The following is a 23,424-nucleotide window of genomic DNA, read 5'->3' on the forward strand; positions in this document are numbered from 1 at the left end:
GTTCTGTGGAGCGGTTTCCAGTATTTCTGCATCACGGTATTCATAACCACATTTTCACACTCAATTGCCACCGCATATTGAGGGAACACACTGTCTGAATGCTCTTCTATATTTAACACTTTCACCCTGATGAGTTTATCAACCAGAAGGTTGTAGAAGACATCATGAACTTGGTCATCCCAGGAGCCTTTGCACATATCAAATCCATCCAGAGAGCACAGAAAGGCCTGAGGATCTATCTCCATCAGACTCTGAGGCACTGATCTCACGTTCTTGATGTCAAACTTCAGTCTCGTTTCCATAGTCGATAAACAAACTTCAAATGTATCTTCAACTCTGCGAAGAACTTGAGCTCGATACCAGTGTTTGTCACTGGCAAACAGAGCAAGGCATGGACTACCAGGACCGAGAGTCTCAGGAAATGTCATATCCTGCTGAGCCAGTCCTGCTTCCTGAGCAAGACTTGTCACTTTTTTCTGCTCCTCTTCATCGGCGTACTCACACCAGAAGAAATGTGGTCCAACAATGCAGGATGCATATACCTCCACCTGTTTGTCTTTGGAGATGCTTGGCTCCTTGAACATACCAGCATTCACATTTCCTGTGGAAACATTAAGATGTGCGGCGCTGGAATCTGTCTGATTGTCTCCGTTGGACTCAGTCTGAATGTCTCTGTTGGACTCCGTCTGAATGTCTCTGTTGCACGCCATCTGAATGTCCTCCGTCTGAATGTCCTCCGTCTGATTGTCTTTGATGGAATCTGTCTGAATGTCTTTGTTGGATTCCGTCTGAATGTCTCTGTTGGATTCCGTCTGAATGTCTCTGTTGGACGCCATCTGAATGTCCGCCATCTGAATGTCCTCCGTCTGATTGTCCTCCGTCTGATTGTCTTTGTTGGAATCTGTCTGAATGTCTTCGTTGGACTCCGTCTGAACGTCTCCGTTGGACTCCGTCTGAACGTCTCCGTTGGACTCCGTCTGAACGTCTCCGTTGGACTCCGTCTGAACGTCTCCGTTGGACTCCGTCTGAACGTCTCCGTTGGACTCCGTCTGAACGTCTCCGTTGGACTCCGTCTGAACGTCTCCGTTGGACTCCGTCTGAACGTCTCCGTTGGACTCCGTCTGAACGTCTCCGTTGGACTCCGTCTGAACGTCTCCGTTGGACTCCGTCTGATTGTCTTGGAGGGAAGTCTCGGTTTCATCCATTTCAGGTTTGGCATGTTCTGTGGGAAGCGGTTTCCAGTATTTCTGCATCACGGTATTCATAACCACATTTTCACACTCAATTGCCACCGCATATTGAGGGAACACACTGTCTGAATGCTCTTCTATATTTAACACTTTCACCCTGATGACTTTATCAACCAGAAGGTTGTAGAAGACATCATGAACTTGGTCATCCCAGGAGCCTTTGGACATATCAAATCCATCCAGAGAGCACAGAAAGGCCTGAGGATCTATCTCCATCAGACACTGAGGCACTGATCTCACGTTCTTGATGTCAACTTCAGTCTCATTTCCATAGTCGATAAACACAACATCAAATGTATCTTCAACTCTGCGAAGAACTTGAGCTCGATACCAGTGTTTGTCACTGGCAAACAGAGCAAGGCATGGACTACCAGGACCGAGAGTCTCAGGAAATGTCATATCCTGCTGAGCCAGTCCTGCTTCCTGAACAAGACTTTTCACTTTGTTCTGCTCCTCTTCATCTGCGTACTCACACCAGAAGTAATGTGGTCCACCAATGCAGGATGCATATACCTCCACTGTCTTGCTTTCTGAAATGTTTGGCCATGTGTACTTGCTGATATTCCCATTTCCCTCGGGGCAAGAAAGAAGGGAAAGTTGTGTCACTTCTGAATCATTGCTGCATATTTCCGAGGTTGTTTTTCTTCCTTCATCTAAAGTCTGTTCATGTTCAATCTCTGGCAAAGAGACTTTAGTAACTGGTTGGGAACTCCGCTCATCTCTTGCACAGGTTTCGTTGCTAGTGGCACGTTTTATGATGTTTAAAAGCTGCTGATCAGTCTTCTGAACAAGAGCCATCATCCCCGGTTTCATATTTGAAATCCTCTCTCTGACTATTGCATTTACACTCAGAGATCCATCGAACAGTTCAACAATTAGCTTCCCCTTTTCCCCTTTAGCTACCACAGAAATGGTCAGATTTTGGCCAACGGCATGATCTGCAAACCACTGGTTGATTTCCTGTGGCACTTCTGCAGGGACATTAAACAGTCCCAGTGGAACAGCCTGAACAGGGAGAGCTCTGACAATACTTTCTCCAGTGGGACAGGGGCAAATATCCCATTCATTCACGACCAGGGTTTCACCATAATCCACAAAGTGTACTTTAAGTTTTGGAGACAGTTCTACCACTTGTCCTCTGTACCATTGCTTATCAGTGTACTTGGCAAAGCAAATGCTATTAAGTCCAAGTGGATGATCCTTGCACTGTTGCTTGCCGAGTAGTTGTTTGACATTTTTCATCACTTTGTCAAACAGATGATAGTTCCTGTTCAGTTGGCAGTGGAAGAGATTGACATTACCTGAAGACGTTATCCACACTTTTTCTTTTCCATTCACCTGAATGTTTTGTGTGGAGTAATTGTATGAATCTGATTGAACCGGTGGAGATTTTTGCATTTTGTGAGCTTCATTCTGTGCGTATTCTTTAGTCGGACACCTGCATGTACCGTCAGATGGTGTTTCAATATCTAGCACATTTAGCAAGAGACCTTCCTCATCACAAGTGGCAGCTTTTACTGTGCAAGTCAAACCAATGCCTGACTTAGCACATGATTCTGCAAACTTCAGAAATTCTCTGTCAGTCCAAGTGGGATTTGTGGATTTCTTGTCTGGAGGCTGGCATAAGCAGCACTGAAAAGCCTTTGCATTCAGCTGTAAGAAAGCCGGATCAATGAGGTGTATATCCCGCAGAGGAACCGTTCGCATTCGACCAAAGTCTATGAATCTCACATCTACAACGGGGGAGTGTTGACTCGCCATGATCTTTGCTCTGTACCACATGCCGTTGTCTGGACTTCGGGCCACACAGATTGAATCGACGAGTGGCTGACGGTGGGCGGATGCGTAGTGGTTTTGCAGGTCATTCATCAAGCGTCCTAAAGAGTCACCATCTTCTGTTGTTTGACACCAGAACTTCTGTAGACTTTCGAAACAAGATACCATAACGTTGAAGCTTCTTCCTACAGCAAACACATCATCATGGGGAGTGTTTTGCACCTCAGTTGGAAGATGCCCGTTGATCTGTATTTGAGGGGATGGATGTTGTTCCCTGTTTTTGCTGCCAGTTGTTGGTTCATCGGTCCATCCATTGACTGATTGGTTCTTTGTGTTTGGCAAAGTTTCCTCCAGTAAAACATCAACATCAACTGTGTTCTGCACATTTAAATCTTGTTCAGTGTTGACAACATCAGAGGAAGCTAAATGTCCCATCTTCTGTATGAAACTACTGTTGATGCATGTACCACAATTTGCATAGAGAGTGACGTGATAGACATCTCGAGGTTTATTGTGGCGGTTAAACTTTGCCACCTGAGTTTTGTTAAGAAGCAAGGACCTCAAGTAACCGGTCGTTTCTGCTCCGTCATCTGTTACACCTTCAAGAGAACAATGATACGTGACAACGGGCATCCTCAGAAGTTCTCTGTACAGAGGTCTAATGTCTCCAACGGAGACCGATTCAACTTTTCCTTCATCCACATGGAAGACTTCTACAGCATCATCATTGGTTAAGGTTTGCTTCAGTAACGAGCGATGCCATTTTCCATCCATCCCTTTTGCAGCGCATGGATCCCCGCAGTTCAAATGCGAAGTCTCTCCTGAATCTGAGTGCTTTTCATAATGCTGCTGCATATCTGCTCTGATATTGTCTCACCGCCTTGGAGAAAATGTGAAGTTGGCAAAATATGTTGTGTGGGTTAGTTACCTCTGTCACAATAACATGTTCAAAAGCATTCATTAACAGATCTGGGTAGAAGTATTGGTCGATCTTCTCAAGTTTGCGCCCAACATTCAGATTGCGTTCTTGCGTTACGCGGTCCACTTCAAGACATTTCTGTACAAGGCACTTAAACTCGTCTACCGCCATCTTCTTCGCAACTCCAAACATACACATCGGCTTGGAAACCATGGGTATGTCGAGTAGAAGGGTTCTGTTCGGCTTCAGCACATCTTGAACCAGGCCTCTAAACTTCTTACCACGCAGAGACATCAAAAACTTTGAGGCTCTTTCTGGCCACCTGTTATCGAGGAAGAGGACATTAGCGAGAATACATGATTCAGTTTCAGGAGGAAGGAGGAAACTGTCCTTATGTCCCCATGCTAACGCTTTGCTTGTGGTGATATGCAGCAGTCCCTGGTCGATTACAAAAACATTGCAAGTGTCACTTTGAATGGAAACGATCCGAGCTCTGTGCCAGGCACCATCGATGCAAACCAGACAAAGGTCCCCGAGTTTTCCTTCTGATCCAGCGAACTTCCTGTCAGGATTCTGGATTTCCTCTCTCATCTGCTCATAGATATGCTTCCTCTCATCGTCCATGTTGACCCATAACTCTATGATACCACACCTGTCCTTTAGGTTAAGCCTCTTGATGACTACATGCACTTCTGTTCCAGTCGTTGGGAGGCCAGGATTTGAGCACATTGTGAGTTACAAGCTCAAACACACCTGCAAAACAGAAGAAAATGGGTTTTTAACTATTAGCAGAAAGCACTTACATTTTCCAATTTTAGCGCATTTACCAACTGGTTGCCTAATAAGCTTGAATGTGAATGTCAATATGGCCTCTACAGTTTGATAATATAAAAAAAGAAAAGGATAACTGGAAGAAACATGTCACCTGTTTTCATTTTAAGCGGCAAATCTCTTACGAACAGTTTTAGCCAGTTTTGAAAGGAGCACACTTAAGTAAAAGTACAAATAAAGCTGGCAATGTCCTTGATCTCATATTCTCAAGGAACTGCGCTACTTCTAACCTCTCTGTAAACCCGCTCCACACATCCGATCACTTCTTCATTTCATTCTCTCTATCCCTTTCCAAACATAACAAACTAATCTCTTCCCATCCTACACTTGTCCGCCGTAACCTTCGCTCCCTCTCCCCCTCTACCTTTGCCTCGTCGGTGCTCTCAGCCCTCCCTTCCTCTGATTCGTTCCAACTCCTGCCTCCAAACTCTGCTGCAGAAACTCTCCTCTCTACTCTCTCATCCACTCTGGACTCTCTCTGTCCTCTGACATCTCGGCAGGCTCGTCAGTCCCCTCCGGCTCCCTGGCTAAATGATGCACTGCGTGCTAATAGAACCGTCCTTAGGGCAGCAGAGCGGAAATGGTGGAAATCCAAACACCGTGACGACCTCCTAACCTATCAGGCTCTCCTCTCCTCTTTCTCTGCTTCGATCTCTCAGGCAAAAAGCACTTTCTTTCAAGATAAGATCCAATCTTCCTATTCCAATCCTAAAAAACTATTCTCCATCTTCTCCACCCTCTTGGACCCTCCAAAAGCCCCTCCCCCCTCCTCACTTCAGTCAAGCGACTTTGTTACCCACTTTGAAAAAAAGGTTGATGATATTCGCTCTTCTTTTTCTGACTCACCTTTACTCACCGCTGGGTCACCAGACCCTCCTTCCACCAACACACTGACCTTTTCCTCTCTCTCTCCAAAGTGAGGTTCTTACCCTCATTACCTCTGCCCGCCCTACCACCTGTCCTCTGGACCCTATCCCTTCAAACCTCCTTCAGACTATCGCTCCTGATATTCTACCGTTTCTCACCCATTTCATCAACACTTCTCTAACTTCTGGTCACTTTCCAAACAGTCTCAAGGAGGCAAGAGTAAAGCCTCTCCTAAAGAAACCCACTCTCAACCCGTCTGATGTTATAAACTACAGGCCTGTCTCTCTCCTCCCGTTCCTGTCTAAATCACTTGAACGCGCTGTCTTTAAACAACTCTCCTGTTATCTCAATCAGAACAACCTTCTGGATCCGCACCAGTCTGGTTTCAAGGCAGGTCACTCCACAGAAACTGCTCTCATTGCTGTCACGGAGGAACTGCACACTGCCAAAACTGCATCCCTCTCCTCTGTCATCATCCTGTTGGACCTGTCTGCTGCATTCGACACGGTGAATCATCAGATCCTCCTTCGCACTCTCCAAGAACTTGGAGTTTCAGGCTCTGCACTTTCCCTCCTCACCTCATACCTGAAAGACCGTACCTACAGGGTGACTTGGAGAGGGTCTGAGTCCGACCCTTGTCAATTAACTACGGGGGTCCCTCAGGGCTCTGTTCTTGGTCCCCTCCTCTTCTCCCTGTACACAAACTCGCTCGGATCAGTCATTAGCCCGCATGGTTTTTCATACCACTGCTACGCTGACGACACCCAATTAATTCTGTCCTTCCCCCGCTCAGAGACCCAGGTCGTCGCACGCATCTCTGCTTGTCTAGCGGACATCTCTCAGTGGATGTCTGCTCATCACCTCAAGCTCAACCTTGACAAGACTGAGCTGCTCTTCCTCCCGGGAAAAGATTGTCCCACTCTTGACCTAACAATCAACATCGGTACCTCAGTTGTTTCCCCGACTCAGACTGCAAGGAATCTGTGTGTGACCCTAGATAACAACCTGTCCTTCACTGCAAACATCGCTGCTACAAACCCGTTGCTGCAGATACACGCTTTACAACATCAGGAAGATACGTCCCCAGCTGACACAGAAAGCGACTCAGGTTCTGGTCCAGGCTCTCGTCATCTCACGCCTAGACTACTGCAACTCCCTCCTGGCTGGTCTACCTGCATGTGCCATCCGACCTCTGCAGCTCATCCAGAATGCAGCGGCTCGTCTGGTCTTCAACCTTCCTAAATGTTCCCACACCACTCCGCTCCTCCGCTCCCTTCACTGGCTTCCGGTAACTGCTAGAATCCACTTCAAGACACTGGTACTTGCTTACCATGCTGCGAATGGATCTGGCCCTTCCTACATCCAGGACATGGTTAAACCGTACACCCAAGCGCATGCACTACGCTCTGCATCAGCCAAACGACTCGTTGCACCCTCGCTGCGAGGGGGACCCAAGTTCCCATCGGCGAAAACACGTGGGTTTGCTGTCCTGGCTCCAAGATGGTGGAATGAGCTCCCCATTGACATCAGGACGGCAGATAGCTTACACATCTTCCGGCGCAAACTGAAAACTCATCTCTTTCGACTCCACTTCGAGCGTTAGAACTATTAACGAAGCACTTTTATACTAATAAAGGACTGGCTTACCTAAAGCCAGTTGAGTAGCACTTGAAATGTTTGGCTCTATGAAACCTGATGTACTTATATGATTCTGTTTTCTTCAAGGTTGTGTCTTCCTGGTCGAATGTACTTATTGTAAGTCGCTTTGGATAAAAGCGACAGCTAAATGCAATGTAATGTAATGTAAATACTATGATCTTAAAATACTCTAAAAAGTCCTGATTTCTAAATGTTACTTAAGTAAAAGAACAAAAGTATTAGTTAAAAATAAATACAGTTACAGAGTAGAAGTATGAAGTAATTTTAAATGGAAATACTTGAGTCCAAATATTTCAAAACAGTACTGTTAGAGCCAGTATTTTGTTTTTATAAAAAAAGGCCACATAATCGTGACGTCTGTAGTCAACACAGTATAAAGTAGGGGTCGACCGATTATCGGGGCCGAAATTCCGCATTTGACCAATTATCGTATCGGCCTTTTTTATCAAATTGCCGATAAAACTTTGGCTCTGATGCGGCCGTTTCTCTGGATGCAGTTACCAGTCTATGTCCCGCCCACAGCGCTATCTGAGGCTATTACTGAAGTGTCAATCAACACTGAAGATTTTCCGGGCAGGAGCCAGCCAGAGAGGCGGGACCTTCTCAGATTACAGGCAGGTGCGAAAGAACGCAGACACAGACTGAAGCAAGCAGCAGCGCTGAGCGGCAGAGCCATACATGTGTTTCGAATGTAAGTCAGTTGAAAGCCGAAGTTCAATAAACATCACTATCCCCTATGCTGAAGTTGCAAAAACACCACGATCTTATGATCCAATCCTATCAGTTTCCCAGTTACACAGGGACGCGTGTTAACATTCAGGTAAATGTGAACCAATTTGTGTTATTTGTTGTGCATGACCGGAAGCCAATAGCGTAACAGGTTAAAGGTCATGATGGGTATAAATAAAGCCACGCCTCCAATGGGAGAGTCCGTTGAATGAAATGCCACTGTCTCTGATGTTTCGTTATTCCTCCGCTTATTTGGATGCTAAACAGCAATGAAGTTATGCTTACTCTGCTAACAACGCGGGAAGTCCGTCAGAGTTGGGGGTGCGTGCAGCGTTTCGTTAATAGGGGATAAGTTCATTAAACATAATATATGCTTAAATGCATTTCAAAGAAGTTGTGTTGGAGTTTGTGTTATTCTACATTTTGACACCAAGATTTTCTGATTTTACTGCAAATGTATATCGGTTCCAAATATCGGTTATCGGTCTCCTTGATTACTAATAATCGGTATCGGCCTTGAAAAAGCCATATCGGTCGATCCCTAGTTTAAAGGACTACAATTCCCAGACTCTAAAGAGACGGAAATGGGCAACCTGTCGGAAAGACGCTGTCGAGGCAAAGCTTTCATCCATTAAAGTTTCCGAAGCCTATACTTGGAAGGAAAGAAAGAGCTCCTAAGTTGTTTATTATTTTATTTGAGTTTTGCCTCTTTTGTTTGATTTGTTTTGACTATTGTAAAGGCCTGTTTTCTTTGTTGAATGTGTGACATTTTATTTAAGTAAATGCAAAACACAATATCAACACCGCCGGAGGCCAAGTAAGTCATCAAACCGTGAGTAAAAAAGATCACATGGAAGGAAAGGCGTTACAAAAAATCTGTAAAAGACGTCCAAGTGGCTTAAAGCAAAGAATGAAGCCACGACAAGCACTTTGTTCAGTACTTGAGTAAAAGTTCTTGTTTCCTTCCATCACTGGTTTCAGCCAGGTGTAGCTAACAAACAAGAAGCATCTGCTGTGTCCAAAAGCACTTACTACTAACAATATCGCAAGTCATGCAAAGTTTGCCATGATGTAGTGTTTAGCTGAAGGTATCCCACAATGTAGGGTTGTGCAATTAATCGTACTTTAATCGCGATTACGATTATGGCTTGCGACGATTATGAAAACAGCATAATTGACAAAATACGATTATTTTGCTGGGTGCGCTTTCGCCCCTCCCTAAAAGCCCACTCGGCCACGTGGGAGTGACATGTGTTGTGAGTGTTCAGCGCGAGCGAAGATGTCAGAACAAGAGCAGCAACTCGTTAAAAAGAAGGGTAAAACTATTTCCACTAAGTACTTTGTCATTACATTCCACATCGCTAAAGATATGTGCCCAGTTAGCACTGTTAGCAACCAGGGCTTTAAGCAACTTGTCAACACGTTGGACAAGCGTTACGCGATGCCGTCTCGGTATTATTTCAGCAGGTCTGCGCTGCCTGCGCTATATGACAAATGCCGTGGGGAAGTTGAGAGAGATGTGGCTTCAGCTGACTACTTTGCCACCACAACAGACCTATGGTCTAGCCCAGGGTTGCCCAACCAGTCGATCGCGAGATGTGTCTAAAAATAGAACAACAATATTCTGTTTTATCGTTAATGTCCTGTAACATAATCTTCCTGTGCCAGAATAATGCACTTGAACGCATCAAAGCTTTGTGATTGGCCGGCGTCACCCCATGTGTCGGGGCGTGGCTGAGGGTCTTCAGTACAGGTGGCAATATTGTCACCTGCCTGCGCTCATCTCTGAAACCAGACCATGTAAACAGGCTGGTGTTTCTTGCAAAACATCTTTAAGAGATGACATGAGCAGCCCTACCAGCATTTGCCATGGTGGCCTAAACATTTTTATTTGGTCTTAAATTGTAGTTCAACATTTATTTTCTGTTACTTCTGGACCATGACGGTTGGCCAGCCTTCAACGTTTAACTGAGTGGAATTAGGGCTGGGCGATTTTTTCGGTTTTAACGATTAATTTGCATTTTTACTTTCCTACGGTTTGTGAAATGGCTGAACCGAAAAATCGCGATTTAAAAACATTTCTAGACTCCGCAGATTTGTTTTGCTTTAAGGGACTCCGTAATAGCTTACTCTCTCACTTTCCAGAACGCGCACAAAACTCAGCCACATTGCCTGTGACTACCCGATCTGCAGCTCTGTGTACACATATATCACTTAAATTACTTGTACTGAAGTATTCAAGAGTAAATAAAGTTTAATATAAATGATTTGCTGTGGCCAATTGTTTTCATTGCATTTACAGACCCGTGTAAATCTCTGATACCACCCAATGAATGCATTGACTTGCTTGTAAAACCACGCTACACAAAACAGATAGCAACACCTATACAAACTATTTTTTTTTAAAAAGGGGCTACTGTATCGACCTATATAAAGTATTTAAAAAAATTTTTTTTTTAAAATACCAAAAATATCTTGCATTTTAGCCATGCCTCATTTGCTTTTTCCAGCGCTGTTTTTGCAGGGGCTGATTCTGTGAGCTGCAGCTGACCACGCCCCCCTGCAGGAGAGGGGAGCGTGCTCTGAGATCAGCTGCTGGGCGGTCTGTAGAGGGGGAGGAAAAGAGATCTCCGTCCTCCGTGTTTTATTCTTATAGAAGTAAGAAGAGAAGTAACGGGGCAGAAACCCTCCTCGTTACGCAGCGGTCCAGACATAGACATCAAACGGCGACACATATTCAGTGTGCAGTTCCTCTGGCATTAGGGCAGGGATATCTAGATACTTCCCAAGGTCTGACATCATGAAGTGTGCTACTTTTAAAGCAAGCAACGATGTTTTCAAATCTGTAATCAAAAAGCTCCTCAAAAACACCATCGAAGCAGTTCCTGCCGTTGCTACGTTAGTTCAAACAGTAACAACGGACTACTTTTCTTAGCGGATGCATGTCAATTTAAATCAATACATAAAACTATTTTTTAAGTCAATAACATCATTTTCTAAATCCATTTCAATTAATATTGGGAGTCATGTCGTTACTTTGTTGAGAATGTGGCCATGTGTAATAAGCGGGATGATGTGCACATTGCATAATGTGCCTTCATGCCGATCTAGATCCCTCCGCAAAAAAAATAAAAAAACGGCTCGTTCGCGGGCGAGAGCCGGCTCCCGTCGTTCACTTAAAAAGAGCCTTGGTCTGGTTTGTTTAGAAAAAAACTGAAAAAAATCCAGGTTTAAATCGAAAATTGTCCATTAGTTAGAAGAAAAAAAAAAATCACGATTTTATTTTTAGGCCAAATCGCCCAGCCCTAAGTGGAATATGTTGAATATGTTTTACCAACATGTTGGCTATATGTTAAGGAGTTCTCAGTAGGTTGTGACAGTGCACTGCATCATATTTGATTTAATTTATTTTGGTCTAATTTATTTTTATTTATCATATTAATAATATATGTTTAGTATGGTTTTGGAAGTGCGCTCCAACATATTTGTTGATCTTGTTTATTGGTAAAATATTATTTGTTTTAAAGTTCAATAAACGGTCAATGAATAATCGTCAAAATAATCGTGATATCAATTATTGACCCAAATAATCGTGATTATGATTTTTGCCATAATCGCACAGCCCTACCACAATGCATCGTTAACATAAAGTGCTCCATCTGCATTTTGCAGGCTAACATTGCAATATTTTATTTATTTAAACACAAATCCATATGTTGTGGCTCTGAAAAGGTTGTAGCTTTGCACTGACTTTTTAACGGTGGAGAGAGAAGTAGTCTGAAATGTTGTCCAAAAGACTTCTACATGTACAGGGGTTTCTAGAAAGATATAGTATGAGGTGATACTGTGGAAAGTAAAGAGGCTTTGAAATGTACTTCAGTAAAAAGTACCCATAACTAGCAGCTGCTTTAAAGAGTACCTGACCTCCCTTTATATTAATAGAACAATAATGTCATTGTTAGCTAATGAATGTTTCCATGCTGAACAACGGCAACATGACAACGTTTCCATTGGTCCCTCTTCTTTAGAGAAGACCAGGAAATGATGGATACACGGATCGTGTTCAAATCAATAGGCACGCAATGACTAAAGAATAATGATCACGCATCAAACACACATTCAGACTAAAGGAACCAGCTGTTTGGGAAATGAGAGAAGTAGAAAGTACAGGTATTTGTGTTCAACATGTAAGAAGTAGAAAGTACAGGTATTTGAGTTCAACATGTAAGAAGTAGAAAGTACAGGTATTTGAGTTCAACATGTAAGTAGTAGAAAGTACAGGTATTTGTGTTCAACATGTGAGAAGTAGAAAGTACAGGTATTTGGGTTCAACATGTAAGAAGTAGAAAGTACAGGTATTTGTGTTCAACATGTGAGAAGTAGAAAGTACAGGTATTTGGGTTCAACATGTAAGTAGTAGAAAGTACAGGTATTTGTGTTCAACATGTGAGAAGTAGAAAGTACAGGTATTTGAGTTCAACATGTAAGAAGTAGAAAGTACAGGTATTTGGGTTCAACATGTAAGAAGTAGAAAGTACAGGTATTTGAGTTCAACATGTAAGAAGTAGAAAGTACAGATATTTGAGTTCAACATGTAAGAAGTAGAAAGTACAGATATTTGAGTTCAACATGTAAGAAGTAGAAAGTACAGGTATTTGAGTTCAACATGTAAGAAGTAGAAAGTACAGGTATTTGAGTTCAACATGTAAGAAGTAGAAAGTACAGGTATTTGAGTTCAACATGTAAGAAGTAGAAAGTACAGGTATTTGAGTTCAACATGTAAGAAGTAGAAAGTACAGGTATTTGAGTTCAACATGTAAGAAGTAGAAAGTACAGATATTTGAGTTCAACATGTAAGAAGTAGAAAGTACAGGTATTTGAGTTCAACATGTAAGAAGTAGAAAGTACAGATATTTGAGTTCAACATGTAAGAAGTAGAAAGTACAGATATTTGAGTTCAACATGTAAGAAGTAGAAAGTACAGATATTTGAGTTCAACATGTAAGAAGTAGAAAGTACATGTATTTGAGTTCAACATGTAAGAAGTAGAAAGTACAGGTATTTGAGTTCAACATGTAAGAAGTAGAAAGTACAGGTATTTGTGTTCAACATGTAAGAAGTAGAAAGTACAGGTATTTGTGTTCAACATGTAAGAAGTAGAAAGTACAGGTATTTGTGTTCAACATGTAAGAAGTAGAAAGTACAGGTATTAGTGTTCAACATGTAAGAAGTAGAAAGTACAGGTATTTGAGTTCAACATGTAAGAGTAGAAAGTACAGGTATTAGTGTTCAACATGTAGAAGTAGAAAGTACAGGTATTTGAGTTCAACATGTAAGAAGTAGAAAGTACAGGTATTTGTGTTCAACATGTGAGAAGTAGAAAGTACAGGTATTTGTGTTCAACATGTGAGAAGTGGAAAGTACAGGTATTAGTGTTCAACATGTAAGAAGTAGAAAGTACAGGTATTAGTGTTCAACATGTAAGAAGTAGAAAGTACAGGTATTTGAGTTCAACATGTAAGAAGTAGAAAGTACAGGTATTAGTGTTCAACATGTAAGAAGTAGAAAGTACAGGTATTTGTGTTCAACATGTGAGAAGTAGAAAGTACAGGTATTTGTGTTCAACATGTGAGAAGTGGAAAGTACAGGTATTAGTGTTCAACATGTAAGAAGTAGAAAGTACAGGTATTTGGGTTCAACATGTGAGAAGTAGAAAGTACAGGTATTAGTGTTCAACATGTAAGAAGTAGAAAGTACAGGTATTTGTGTTCAACATGAGAGAAGTAGAAAGTACAGGTATTTGTGTTCAACATGTGAGAAGTGGAAAGTACAGGTATTAGTGTTCAACATGTAAGAAGTAGAAAGTACAGGTATTTGTGTTCAACATGTGAGAAGTAGAAAGTACAGGTATTTGTGTTCAACATGTAAGAAGTAGAAAGTACAGGTATTTGTGTTCAACATGTAAGAAGTAGAAAGTACAGGTATTTGAGTTCAACATTTAAGAAGTAGAAAGTACAGGTATTTGTGTTCAACATGTGAGAAGTAGAAAGTACGGGTATTTGTGTTCAACATGTGAGAAGTAGAAAGTACAGGTATTTGTGTTCAACATGTAAGAAGTAGAAAGTACAGGTATTTGTGTTCAACATGTGAGAAGTAGAGAGTACAGGTATTTGAGTTCAACATGTAAGAAGTAGAAAGTACAGGTATTTGTGTTCAACATGTAAGAAGTAGAAAGTACAGGTATTTGTGTTCAACATGTAAGAAGTAAAAAGTACAGGTATTTGTGTTCAACATGTAAGAAGTAGAAAGTACAGGTATTTGTGTTCAACATGTGAGAAGTGGAAAGTACAGGTATTTGTGTTCAACATGTAAGAAGTAGAGAGTACAGGTATTTGTGTTCAACATGTAAGAAGTAGAAAGTACAGGTATTTGAGTTCAACATGTAAGAAGTAGAAAGTACAGGTATTTGTGTTCAACATGTAAGAAGTAGAAAGTACAGGTATTTGTGTTCAACATGTAAGAAGTAGAAAGTACAGGTATTTGAGTTCAACATGTAAGAAGTAGAAAGTACAGGTATTTGTGTTCAACATGTGAGAAGTAGAAAGTACAGGTATTTGTGTTCAACATGTGAGAAGTAGAAAGTACAGGTATTTGTGTTCAACATGTGAGAAGTAGAAAGTACAGGTATTTGTGTTCAACATGTAAGAAGTAGAGAGTACAGGTATTTGTGTTCAACATGTAAGAAGTAGAAAGTACAGGTATTTGAGTTCAACATGTAAGAAGTAAAAAGTACAGGTATTTGTGTTCAACATGTAAGAAGTAGAAAGTACAGGTATTTGTGTTCAACATGTAAGAAGTAGAAAGTACAGGTATTAGTGTTCAACATGTAAGAAGTAGAAAGTACAGGTAATTGTGTTCAACATGTGAGAAGTAGAAAGTACAGGTATTTGTGTTCAACATGTGAGAAGTAGAAAGTACAGGTATTTGGGTTCAACATGTAAGAAGTAGAAAGTACAGGTATTTGAGTTCAACATGTGAGAAGTAGAAAGTACAGGTATTTGTGTTCAACATGTAAGAAGTAGAAAGTACAGGTATTTGTGTTCAACATGTAAGAAGTAGAAAGTACAGGTATTTGAGTTCAACATGTAAGAAGTAGAAAGTACAGATATTTGAGTTCAACATGTAAGAAGTAGAAAGTACAGGTATTTGAGTTCAACATGTAAGAAGTAGAAAGTACAGGTATTTGAGTTCAACATGTAAGAAGTAGAAAGTACAGATATTAGTGTTCAACATGTAAGAAGTAGAAAGTACAGATATTTGAGTTCAACATGTAAGAAGTAGAAAGTACAGGTATTTGTGTTCAACATGTAAGAAGTAGAAAGTACAGGTATTTGAGTTCAACATGTAAGAAGTAGAAAGTACAGGTATTTGAGTTCAACATGTAAGAAGTAGAAAGTACAGGTATTTGTGTTCAACATGTAAGAAGTAGAAAGTACAGGTATTTGTGTTCAACATGTAAGAAGTAGAAAGTACAGGTATTTGTGTTCAACATGTAAGAAGTAGAAAGTACAGGTATTTGTGTTCAACATGTAAGAAGTAGAAAATACAGGTATTTGGGTTCAACTAGTGAGAAGTAGAAAGTACAGGTATTTGGGTTCAACATGTGAGAAGTAGAAAGTACAGGTATTTGTGTTCAACATGTAAAAAGTAGAAAGTACAGGTATTAGTGTTCAACATGTAAGAAGTAGAAAGTACAGGTATTTGTGTTCAACATGTAAGAAGTAGAAAGTACAGGTATTTGGGTTCAACTAGTGAGAAGTAGAAAGTACAGGTATTTGGGTTCAACATGTGAGAAGTAGAAAGTACAGGTATTTGTGTTCAACATGTAAGAAGTAGAAAGTACAGGTATTAGTGTTCAACATGTAAGAATTAGAAAGTACAGGTATTTGTGTTCAACATGTAAGAAGTAAAAAGTACAGGTATTTGGGTTCAACATGTAAGAAGTAGAAAGTACAGGTATTTGAGTTCAACATGTAAGAAGTAGAAAGTACAGGTATTTGTGTTCAACATGTAAGAAGTAGAAAGTACAGATATTTGTGTTCAACATGTAAGAAGTAGAAAGTACAGGTATTTGGGTTCAACATGTGAGAAGTAGAAAGTACAGGTATTTGAGTTCAACATGTAAGAAGTAGAAAGTACAGATATTTGTGTTCAACATGTAAGAAGTAGAAAGTACAGGTATTTGGGTTCAACATGTAAGAAGTAGAAAGTACAGATATTTGTGTTCAACATGTAAGAAGTAGAAAGTACAGGTATTTGGGTTCAACATGTGAGAAGTAGAAAGTACAGGTATTTGTGTTCAACATGTAAGAAGTAGAAAGTACAGGTATTTGTGTTCAACATGTAAGAAGTAGAAAGTACAGGTATTAGTGTTCAACATGTAAGAAGTAGAAAGTACAGGTATTTGGGTTCAACATGTAAGAAGTAGAAAGTACAGGTATTTGAGTTCAACATGTAAGAAGTAGAAAGTACAGGTATTTGAGTTCAACATGTAAGAAGTAGAAAGTACAGGTATTTGAGTTCAACATGTAAGAAGTAGAAAGTACAGGTATTTGTGTTCAACATGTAAGAAGTAGAAAGTACAGGTATTAGTGTTCAACATGTAAGAAGTAGAAAGTACAGGTATTAGTGTTCAACATGTAAGAAGTAGAAAGTACAGGTATTTGTGTTCAACATGTAAGAAGTAGAAAGTACAGGTATTTGTGTTCAACATGTAAGAAGTAGAAAGTACAGGTATTAGTGTTCAACATGTAAGAAGTAGAAAGTACAGGTATTAGTGTTCAACATGTAAGAAGTAGAAAGTACAGGTATTTGAGTTCAACATGTAAGAAGTAGAAAGTACAGGTATTTGGGTTCAACATGTAAGAAGTAGAAAGTACAGGTATTAGTGTTCAACATGCAAGAAGTAGAAAGTACAGGTATTTGAGTTCAACATGTAAGAAGTAGAAAGTACAGGTATTTGTGTTCAACATGTAAGAAGTAGAAAGTACAGGTATTTGTGTTCAACATGTAAGAAGTAGAAAGTACAGGTATTTGGGTTCAACATGTAAGAAGTAGAAAGTACAGGTATTTGGGTTCAAAGTGTAAGAAGTAGAAAGTACAGGTATTTGGGTTCAACATGTAAGAAGTAGAAAGTACAGGTATTTGTGTTCAACATGTGAGAAGTAGAAAGTACAGGTATTTGGGTTCAACATGTAAGAAGTAGTAAGTACAGGTATTTGGGTTCAACATGTAAGAAGTAGAAAGTACAGGTATTTGGGTTCAAAGTGTAAGAAGTAGAAAGTACAGGTATTTGAGTTCAACATGTAAGAAGTAGAAAGTACAGGTATTTGGGTTCAACATGTAAGAAGTAGAAAGTACAGGTATTAGTGTTCAACATGCAAGAAGTAGAAAGTACAGGTATTTGAGTTCAACATGTAAGAAGTAGAAAGTACAGGTATTTGTGTTCAACATGTAAGAAGTAGAAAGTACAGGTATTTGTGTTCAACATGTAAGAAGTAGAAAGTACAGGTATTTGGGTTCAACATGTAAGAAGTAGAAAGTACAGGTATTTGGGTTCAAAGTGTAAGAAGTAGAAAGTACAGGTATTTGGGTTCAACATGTAAGAAGTAGAAAGTACAGGTATTTGTGTTCAACATGTGAGAAGTAGAAAGTACAGGTATTTGGGTTCAACATGTAAGAAGTAGAAAGTACAGGTATTTGGGTTCAACATGTAAGAAGTAGAAAGTACAGGTATTTGGGTTCAACATGTAAGAAGTAGAAAGTACAAGTATTTGTGTTCAAAGTGTAAGAAGTAGAAAGTAAAAAGTCGTCAGAAAAACAAGTAGTGGAGTAAAGTACTGATACCAGAAAAATGTACTTAAGTACAGTAACGAAGTTGTTGTACTCCACTACTTCCCACCTCTGAAGATATATCAAGAACAAGACGCCCGTATACAAGATGGCACAGCGGACGTAAACAACAACGTGAAGTCAGAGCTCCGTAAAAACAAAGCTATTTCTGGAGTAATTATACAGCTTTTGACGAACAGAAATATTATTTTCTGGCATCACTTTAACATTTGACTACCCGGTGCAGACCTGATATAACACCTAGGGTAGGAATTCAATCCTAAAATGTGTTGTACTCGACACAATTAGGCAATAAGTTATCACTAGTATCTCATTGTATGTCTTTCAGTTGTGATTCTACTTCCTTTAATGCAGTCAGTTTTCTTTTCACAGGCTATTTTAAAACCAAACCAAAGTCTGTGTATCATGAGATTCTCTAAAACTGGCATTGGGTGCCATCTAGTGTCCATCCAGGGAACATGCAGGCATTTCAACTTATTTGATGACAAAGTGTTGAAAAAACGTGAAGAATCTGAGCATGCAGTTACATTTAGGAGACCTCACACTATCATAATTATAGAGAGTTGTAGGAATGGGGCGAAGCCTGTGAGCTCAGTCAGGCAGTCAACTCGAGCACCAATGATACATGAACACGTGACGCGCCTCGTCCCTCTTACAACCAACCAAACACATTCTCCTAAACATGCCGCTCTATTTAAGCTGCCAGGTCAAATTTGCTGTGAATTAAAGAAATAGTTCCCCCCAGTAATTATGATTTGTATATCCTGGCGTCAACCTAACTAAGACAAGTTTTATTTTACACTTACAATCTAAAAATAATGTGATTTATTTTATAAATTGTGAGATTGTAGCCGTTTTTTACTCTTTAAGACTTTAAGTATTAAGTAAAGGATTAATTGTCATAAAAATGTAATTGATTAAAATACAAACAATTATCTAACTAGATTACTTTCTATCAAATGTCTTTTATGTTTCCCAATGCAGTCATTTCTGATTTGAAGCCCCTTAACTCTAAAAACACTGCTTCAGGATATCATTATAGCTATTTTAAAATATGTTATTTTTTGATATACATTTCAGTCTTGCAAAATGTGTCTCGATTACTTTGTCTTTTATTACATTTCTTATTTTATATCTGTTGTTTTAATCTTGCTCTTGCCAAAGGTCGTTTTCTCAAAATGAGTTTTTTCTCCTATTCTGAGTAAGAAATATCAACTTCAGTAGCACGTACATACACCAAACCTTCCAGTTATATTCCTATCAATATTATGAAGGCTTTTACAGAAGGGTTTGTTCATATATAAATCATAGCCTGAATTATTTAACATTGTATACCTAAAAACATGGCAAAAATTGATATGTTACGGCTGTTGACAGTCTGATTTATGGAGTGATAAAAAGAAATATCCAAAATCCCTTCGGTAAAAACTTTAGATTCTAATATGACTACAAAATGAAACACAAACTTTGAACCTGGCTTTATCCAATGTTCAGATTTGTGTTCCTGAAATGTGAAATGTGCTTGATTCTCTTATCTCTTCTCTTGACTGTATTACAATAGTCCTGTCTTTAACAAAATGTAAAGTCCTTCTTTTGCACCTTTTGAAGACTCCAAAACAGGCATTTGTATTTTGAGGGGAGTTTGACAGGGTATTACTCAAGAAGTACACGATAAAAGTACTTGATTGTACTTGTGGTCGTACTCCAAGTAGTACTCTGTCCAGCAGTACCACTTTCACTGAGAACTTATGGCAAAAAATCATTTTATCTCTCATCAAAGATGGCAGAAAACATACATGATTGTACTCTGGAGGGGAGTTTGACAGGGTATTACTCAAAAAGTACACGATAAAAGTACTTGATTGTACTTGTGGTCGTACTCCAATTGTACTCTGTCCAGCAGTACCACTTTCACTGAGAACTTATGACAAAAAATCATTTTATCTCTCATCAAAGATGGCAGTAAACATGCATTATTGTTCTCTGGAGGGGAGTTTGACAGAGTATTACTCAAATAGTACACAGTAAAAGTACTTCATTGTATTTGTGGTAGTAGTCTAACAAGTACTGAGTCCAACAGTACCAATTTTATTAAGAACTTATGGCTAAAAATTATTTTATCCCTCATCAAATATCATTGATTGATTGATCAAATATAACATCAGCTCGTGTACTGCCGTCAGCGCCGCTTCTCGGCGATTACCGTAAAGACGCTATTAATCGCGCACTCAAAAATGAAGCGCTGCTCATTTGACCAAGCAAATGCGAGAGACGGCTGAGTTGACCGCAGTTAAAATATGCGCATATTTAATGAGATTATGGCTCATTTGCATATTTAAACATGCTATTTCAGAAAACTTGTAATACAAAAAACAATTGCCTTAATGTAAGTAATTAACTGTAACAATTTCTAGCTGATATCTAAGTAAAAGTATATCTATTCACCTGTCGTGTCTCGCCTTAAGCATGAAAAGCAGCACCAGATTCCCCCTAAAATCACCCAGAAGCAGACAGCACGTGTCTTTAAATCCGTCTCCCGTGTCTCGTCATCAGAAACAGAGTAGGCCTATATCATCACGAGCCTTTAAACACCTCCACCTGATGCATTCAACTCCTAAACTAACTTTATCAGCGCGTTTTAATGAAAGGTTTAATCAGAGTTCCTCACCGTGTTTGTTGCTCGCAGCTCATCATCATCATAAACAACCGGACAGAGAGGCGCGGCCGGGCTTCCGGTGGGTTTATAAGGTTTTATCCAAATTTGAAAAATAACAGGTGTTGTTTTGACAGAAAGATCTGGATATACTTTCATTGTGTTTATGTGGGGTTATTCTGCAACAACTGCACGGTTTAATTCGATATTTTGACAAATTTTTATTAAGAAAACTAAAAATTCGATTTATTATTAATAAAATGTCAAAAACATACATCAAACATATTAATCAGACTGTTTTGAACACTTTAAATGTGTTTATATGGATTACAGTCCACATGTTGCACGGTTAAAAGTATGAATTGTGACCTTTTCATTACAATTTCAAAATAAATCGGAAGGTTTTATTAATAAAGTCTCGAAAAATGCATGCAGCATCTCAAACAGGCTGTCTATTATACTCTAGTCTACATGTCTTTGCATGTTCTATACTTTATATTCATCACAATTAAAAGTCAATATTGTGACCTTTTTATTTAAATTTCAAAATAAAACGTGAGCTTTTCTTTAAGAAGGTCTTTAAAAATGCATGAAACATATCAAACAGATTGCTTTTATGTGTTTAAATGTGTTATATAGGTTATTTTGCAACAACTGCACGATTTAATTCGATATTTTAATTTAAAAACTAAAAAATGTATATTTTTTTCATTAAAGGTGGGGGAGGTAAGTTTGAGAAACCGGCTCGAGATCGCTAGAATTTGAAAATACACGACCGGAGAAAATCTGCCCCTTCCTCACAGAGCCCCTCCTCCAACACACACGAACGCGCACATGACCAATGAGGGCACGAGATAAGTTTGTACCCAGATGGAAGGCTGGCAGGCAGGTAGGCCATCCAGTTACTTTAGCCGGCTCAGATGATTGGTTGTACTTTTTACAGCGCCACGGCTTCCAGAGATAATAGGCTTCGATAGCAATGAATATCTGAAGAGCTTTGACTAGTGATGGCAAAATGAAGCTTTGAATGAAGCGTCGAACCACTTGGACAATTGTGTCGGAAATAGGTTCATTTCTCGAAGCTTCAGTTACAGCGACCTCTCCTGGCGAAGTGCAAGGCTGCAGTGAGTTTAACGTATCTTTGCCTTGAAAAATATTCGATGCACACACACACTAAGACTGAATATCATGTTCTATTTGCAATTAAAGATTGATAATTGTGTGTATTGGGTTATTGAGAAGAGACTAGAGAGTGCTTGACATGTTTTTGGGCGGAGAGGGCCTTTTATCAGTTATTAAAGTTGAAAAGCAATGATTAAAATACGTCCATTCCGGGCTTTGAACCAGCTGCGCGGAGGACATCGCCGCATTCGGGCCGCCGGCTCTCCCCACTGGACTATCTATTCCTTGAAATATTTAACTGTTTTTATATTACTGATAATTATCTTTTTGTTCACAACTTCTCCACATTTCAAAGTGTTTCCCGAGCCAGAACGACCTATCTTTCTTCCTGGCTTGCTCTATAATGATACTACAATTCAAATGCAATACCAAGAACAACTCAACAGCAACAACGCAAACTACGACAACAACCCACACATTGCGCATTGTTTAGAGCGGTCATAAAGTGTTGAAGCGCTCAAATTCAAAACTGTTTCAACCTGTCAGAATCGAGACGAGGCAGTACATTGAATCGCGTGAATGGACCGTGAACCAGTCAAGTGATTCATTCAGGAAATGAAGCAGTTACTGGTTCGGACGTCACATGTCACGTGATTTGAAGCAAGCTTCGAAGCACTGCTTCTATGGAATAGGAAGTCCAGGGTTGAAGCTCCGTTCGAAGCTTCAGTGTCAAACTGCCATCACTAGCTTTGACAACAAATCCATAAATAAATAGGCTTGTTTGAGACAAGCGAGACCTGCGCAATTTCGATCAACGTCTTGCTCGTGCGTTGCATGATGGTTAGTCATTTTGTCCGACTTGCTCTGGAGGCTCGCCTACATGATACGTTGAAATCTCGCGGGACAAAGACGCTCGCAGCCTTGAGAGCGAGGCGCGGCGAGGCGGCGCAGTTCCTCTCCACGGGCTGCGGAAGCGAAATGCTTGATGGGAAACGACTCGCTGGTATCTCGAGCTGAGCGCTCATTGGTGGTTTTTACCACGTGCTGCTGATGAAGCTCTCCCATTGGCTGGGCAAAAGTTTGTTGTTGTTTTGTGTCAGTTTTACGTCGCCACATCCATTCCCATTGTTCATCATTGTTCCCCAATGTTTATCATCATGAAATTAATATCTATATATTTTATACTATACTTGCACTGCTTATCGTTTTCATACTTTATATATCTTAGCATATTCATACACACTGTTCATACTGCTCTCAGGCTGCTGTGTATATCTAGTGTATTCATACCACTCACTGTTTATTCATCATTCAATTCATTCTTTATGTTATTCTGTCTATTGTGTACATTACTTTTCACTTTACTGCTTGTTGCACCTGGTTAGAAGCTAAACTGCATTTCGTCGTCATTAACGATTAAACACATGTGTGCATTCTTTATAAATGCAAACCGAGTCAAGCCGACTCCGGAGGTGGCGGTATGCACCTTCAAGCTGTTTGCAATCCGCCAAAAAACCGAGAGAAGAAGAAGAAGAAGACGAAGCCGACTCCGAGCTGTCTAATATTAGGCCTAATATTAGGCTTGTTTGAGACGCGTTGCGGCTCGCCTCGAAAGTAGACGAGAGTAGCCGATCGCAGCCGGGGGAGGTCTCAAAAAGCTCGCCTGAAGTCGGACAGCTCGGAGTCGGCTTCTTCTTCTTATTATT

General features: G+C 40.1%; 1 protein-coding gene across 1 annotated transcript; it reads right to left on the minus strand.

Moving 5' to 3' along the window:
- Positions 1-5: 5 nt before the first annotated feature.
- On the minus strand, positions 6-20,689 carry LOC117542941 (tudor domain-containing protein 6-like; the record flags this gene model as incomplete). The annotated part of the gene is given in 3 exon segments (XM_034210837.1): positions 6-3,896; positions 3,898-4,698; positions 20,612-20,689. Coding segments are annotated over 2 exon segments (4,668 nt in total), but the record flags the coding sequence as incomplete, so codon positions are not given.
- Positions 20,690-23,424: the final 2,735 nt, after the last annotated feature.

The sequence above is a fragment of the Gymnodraco acuticeps genome, unplaced genomic scaffold, assembly GCF_902827175.1.
Source record: "Gymnodraco acuticeps unplaced genomic scaffold, fGymAcu1.1, whole genome shotgun sequence".
Lineage (NCBI taxonomy): Eukaryota > Metazoa > Chordata > Actinopteri > Perciformes > Bathydraconidae > Gymnodraco > Gymnodraco acuticeps.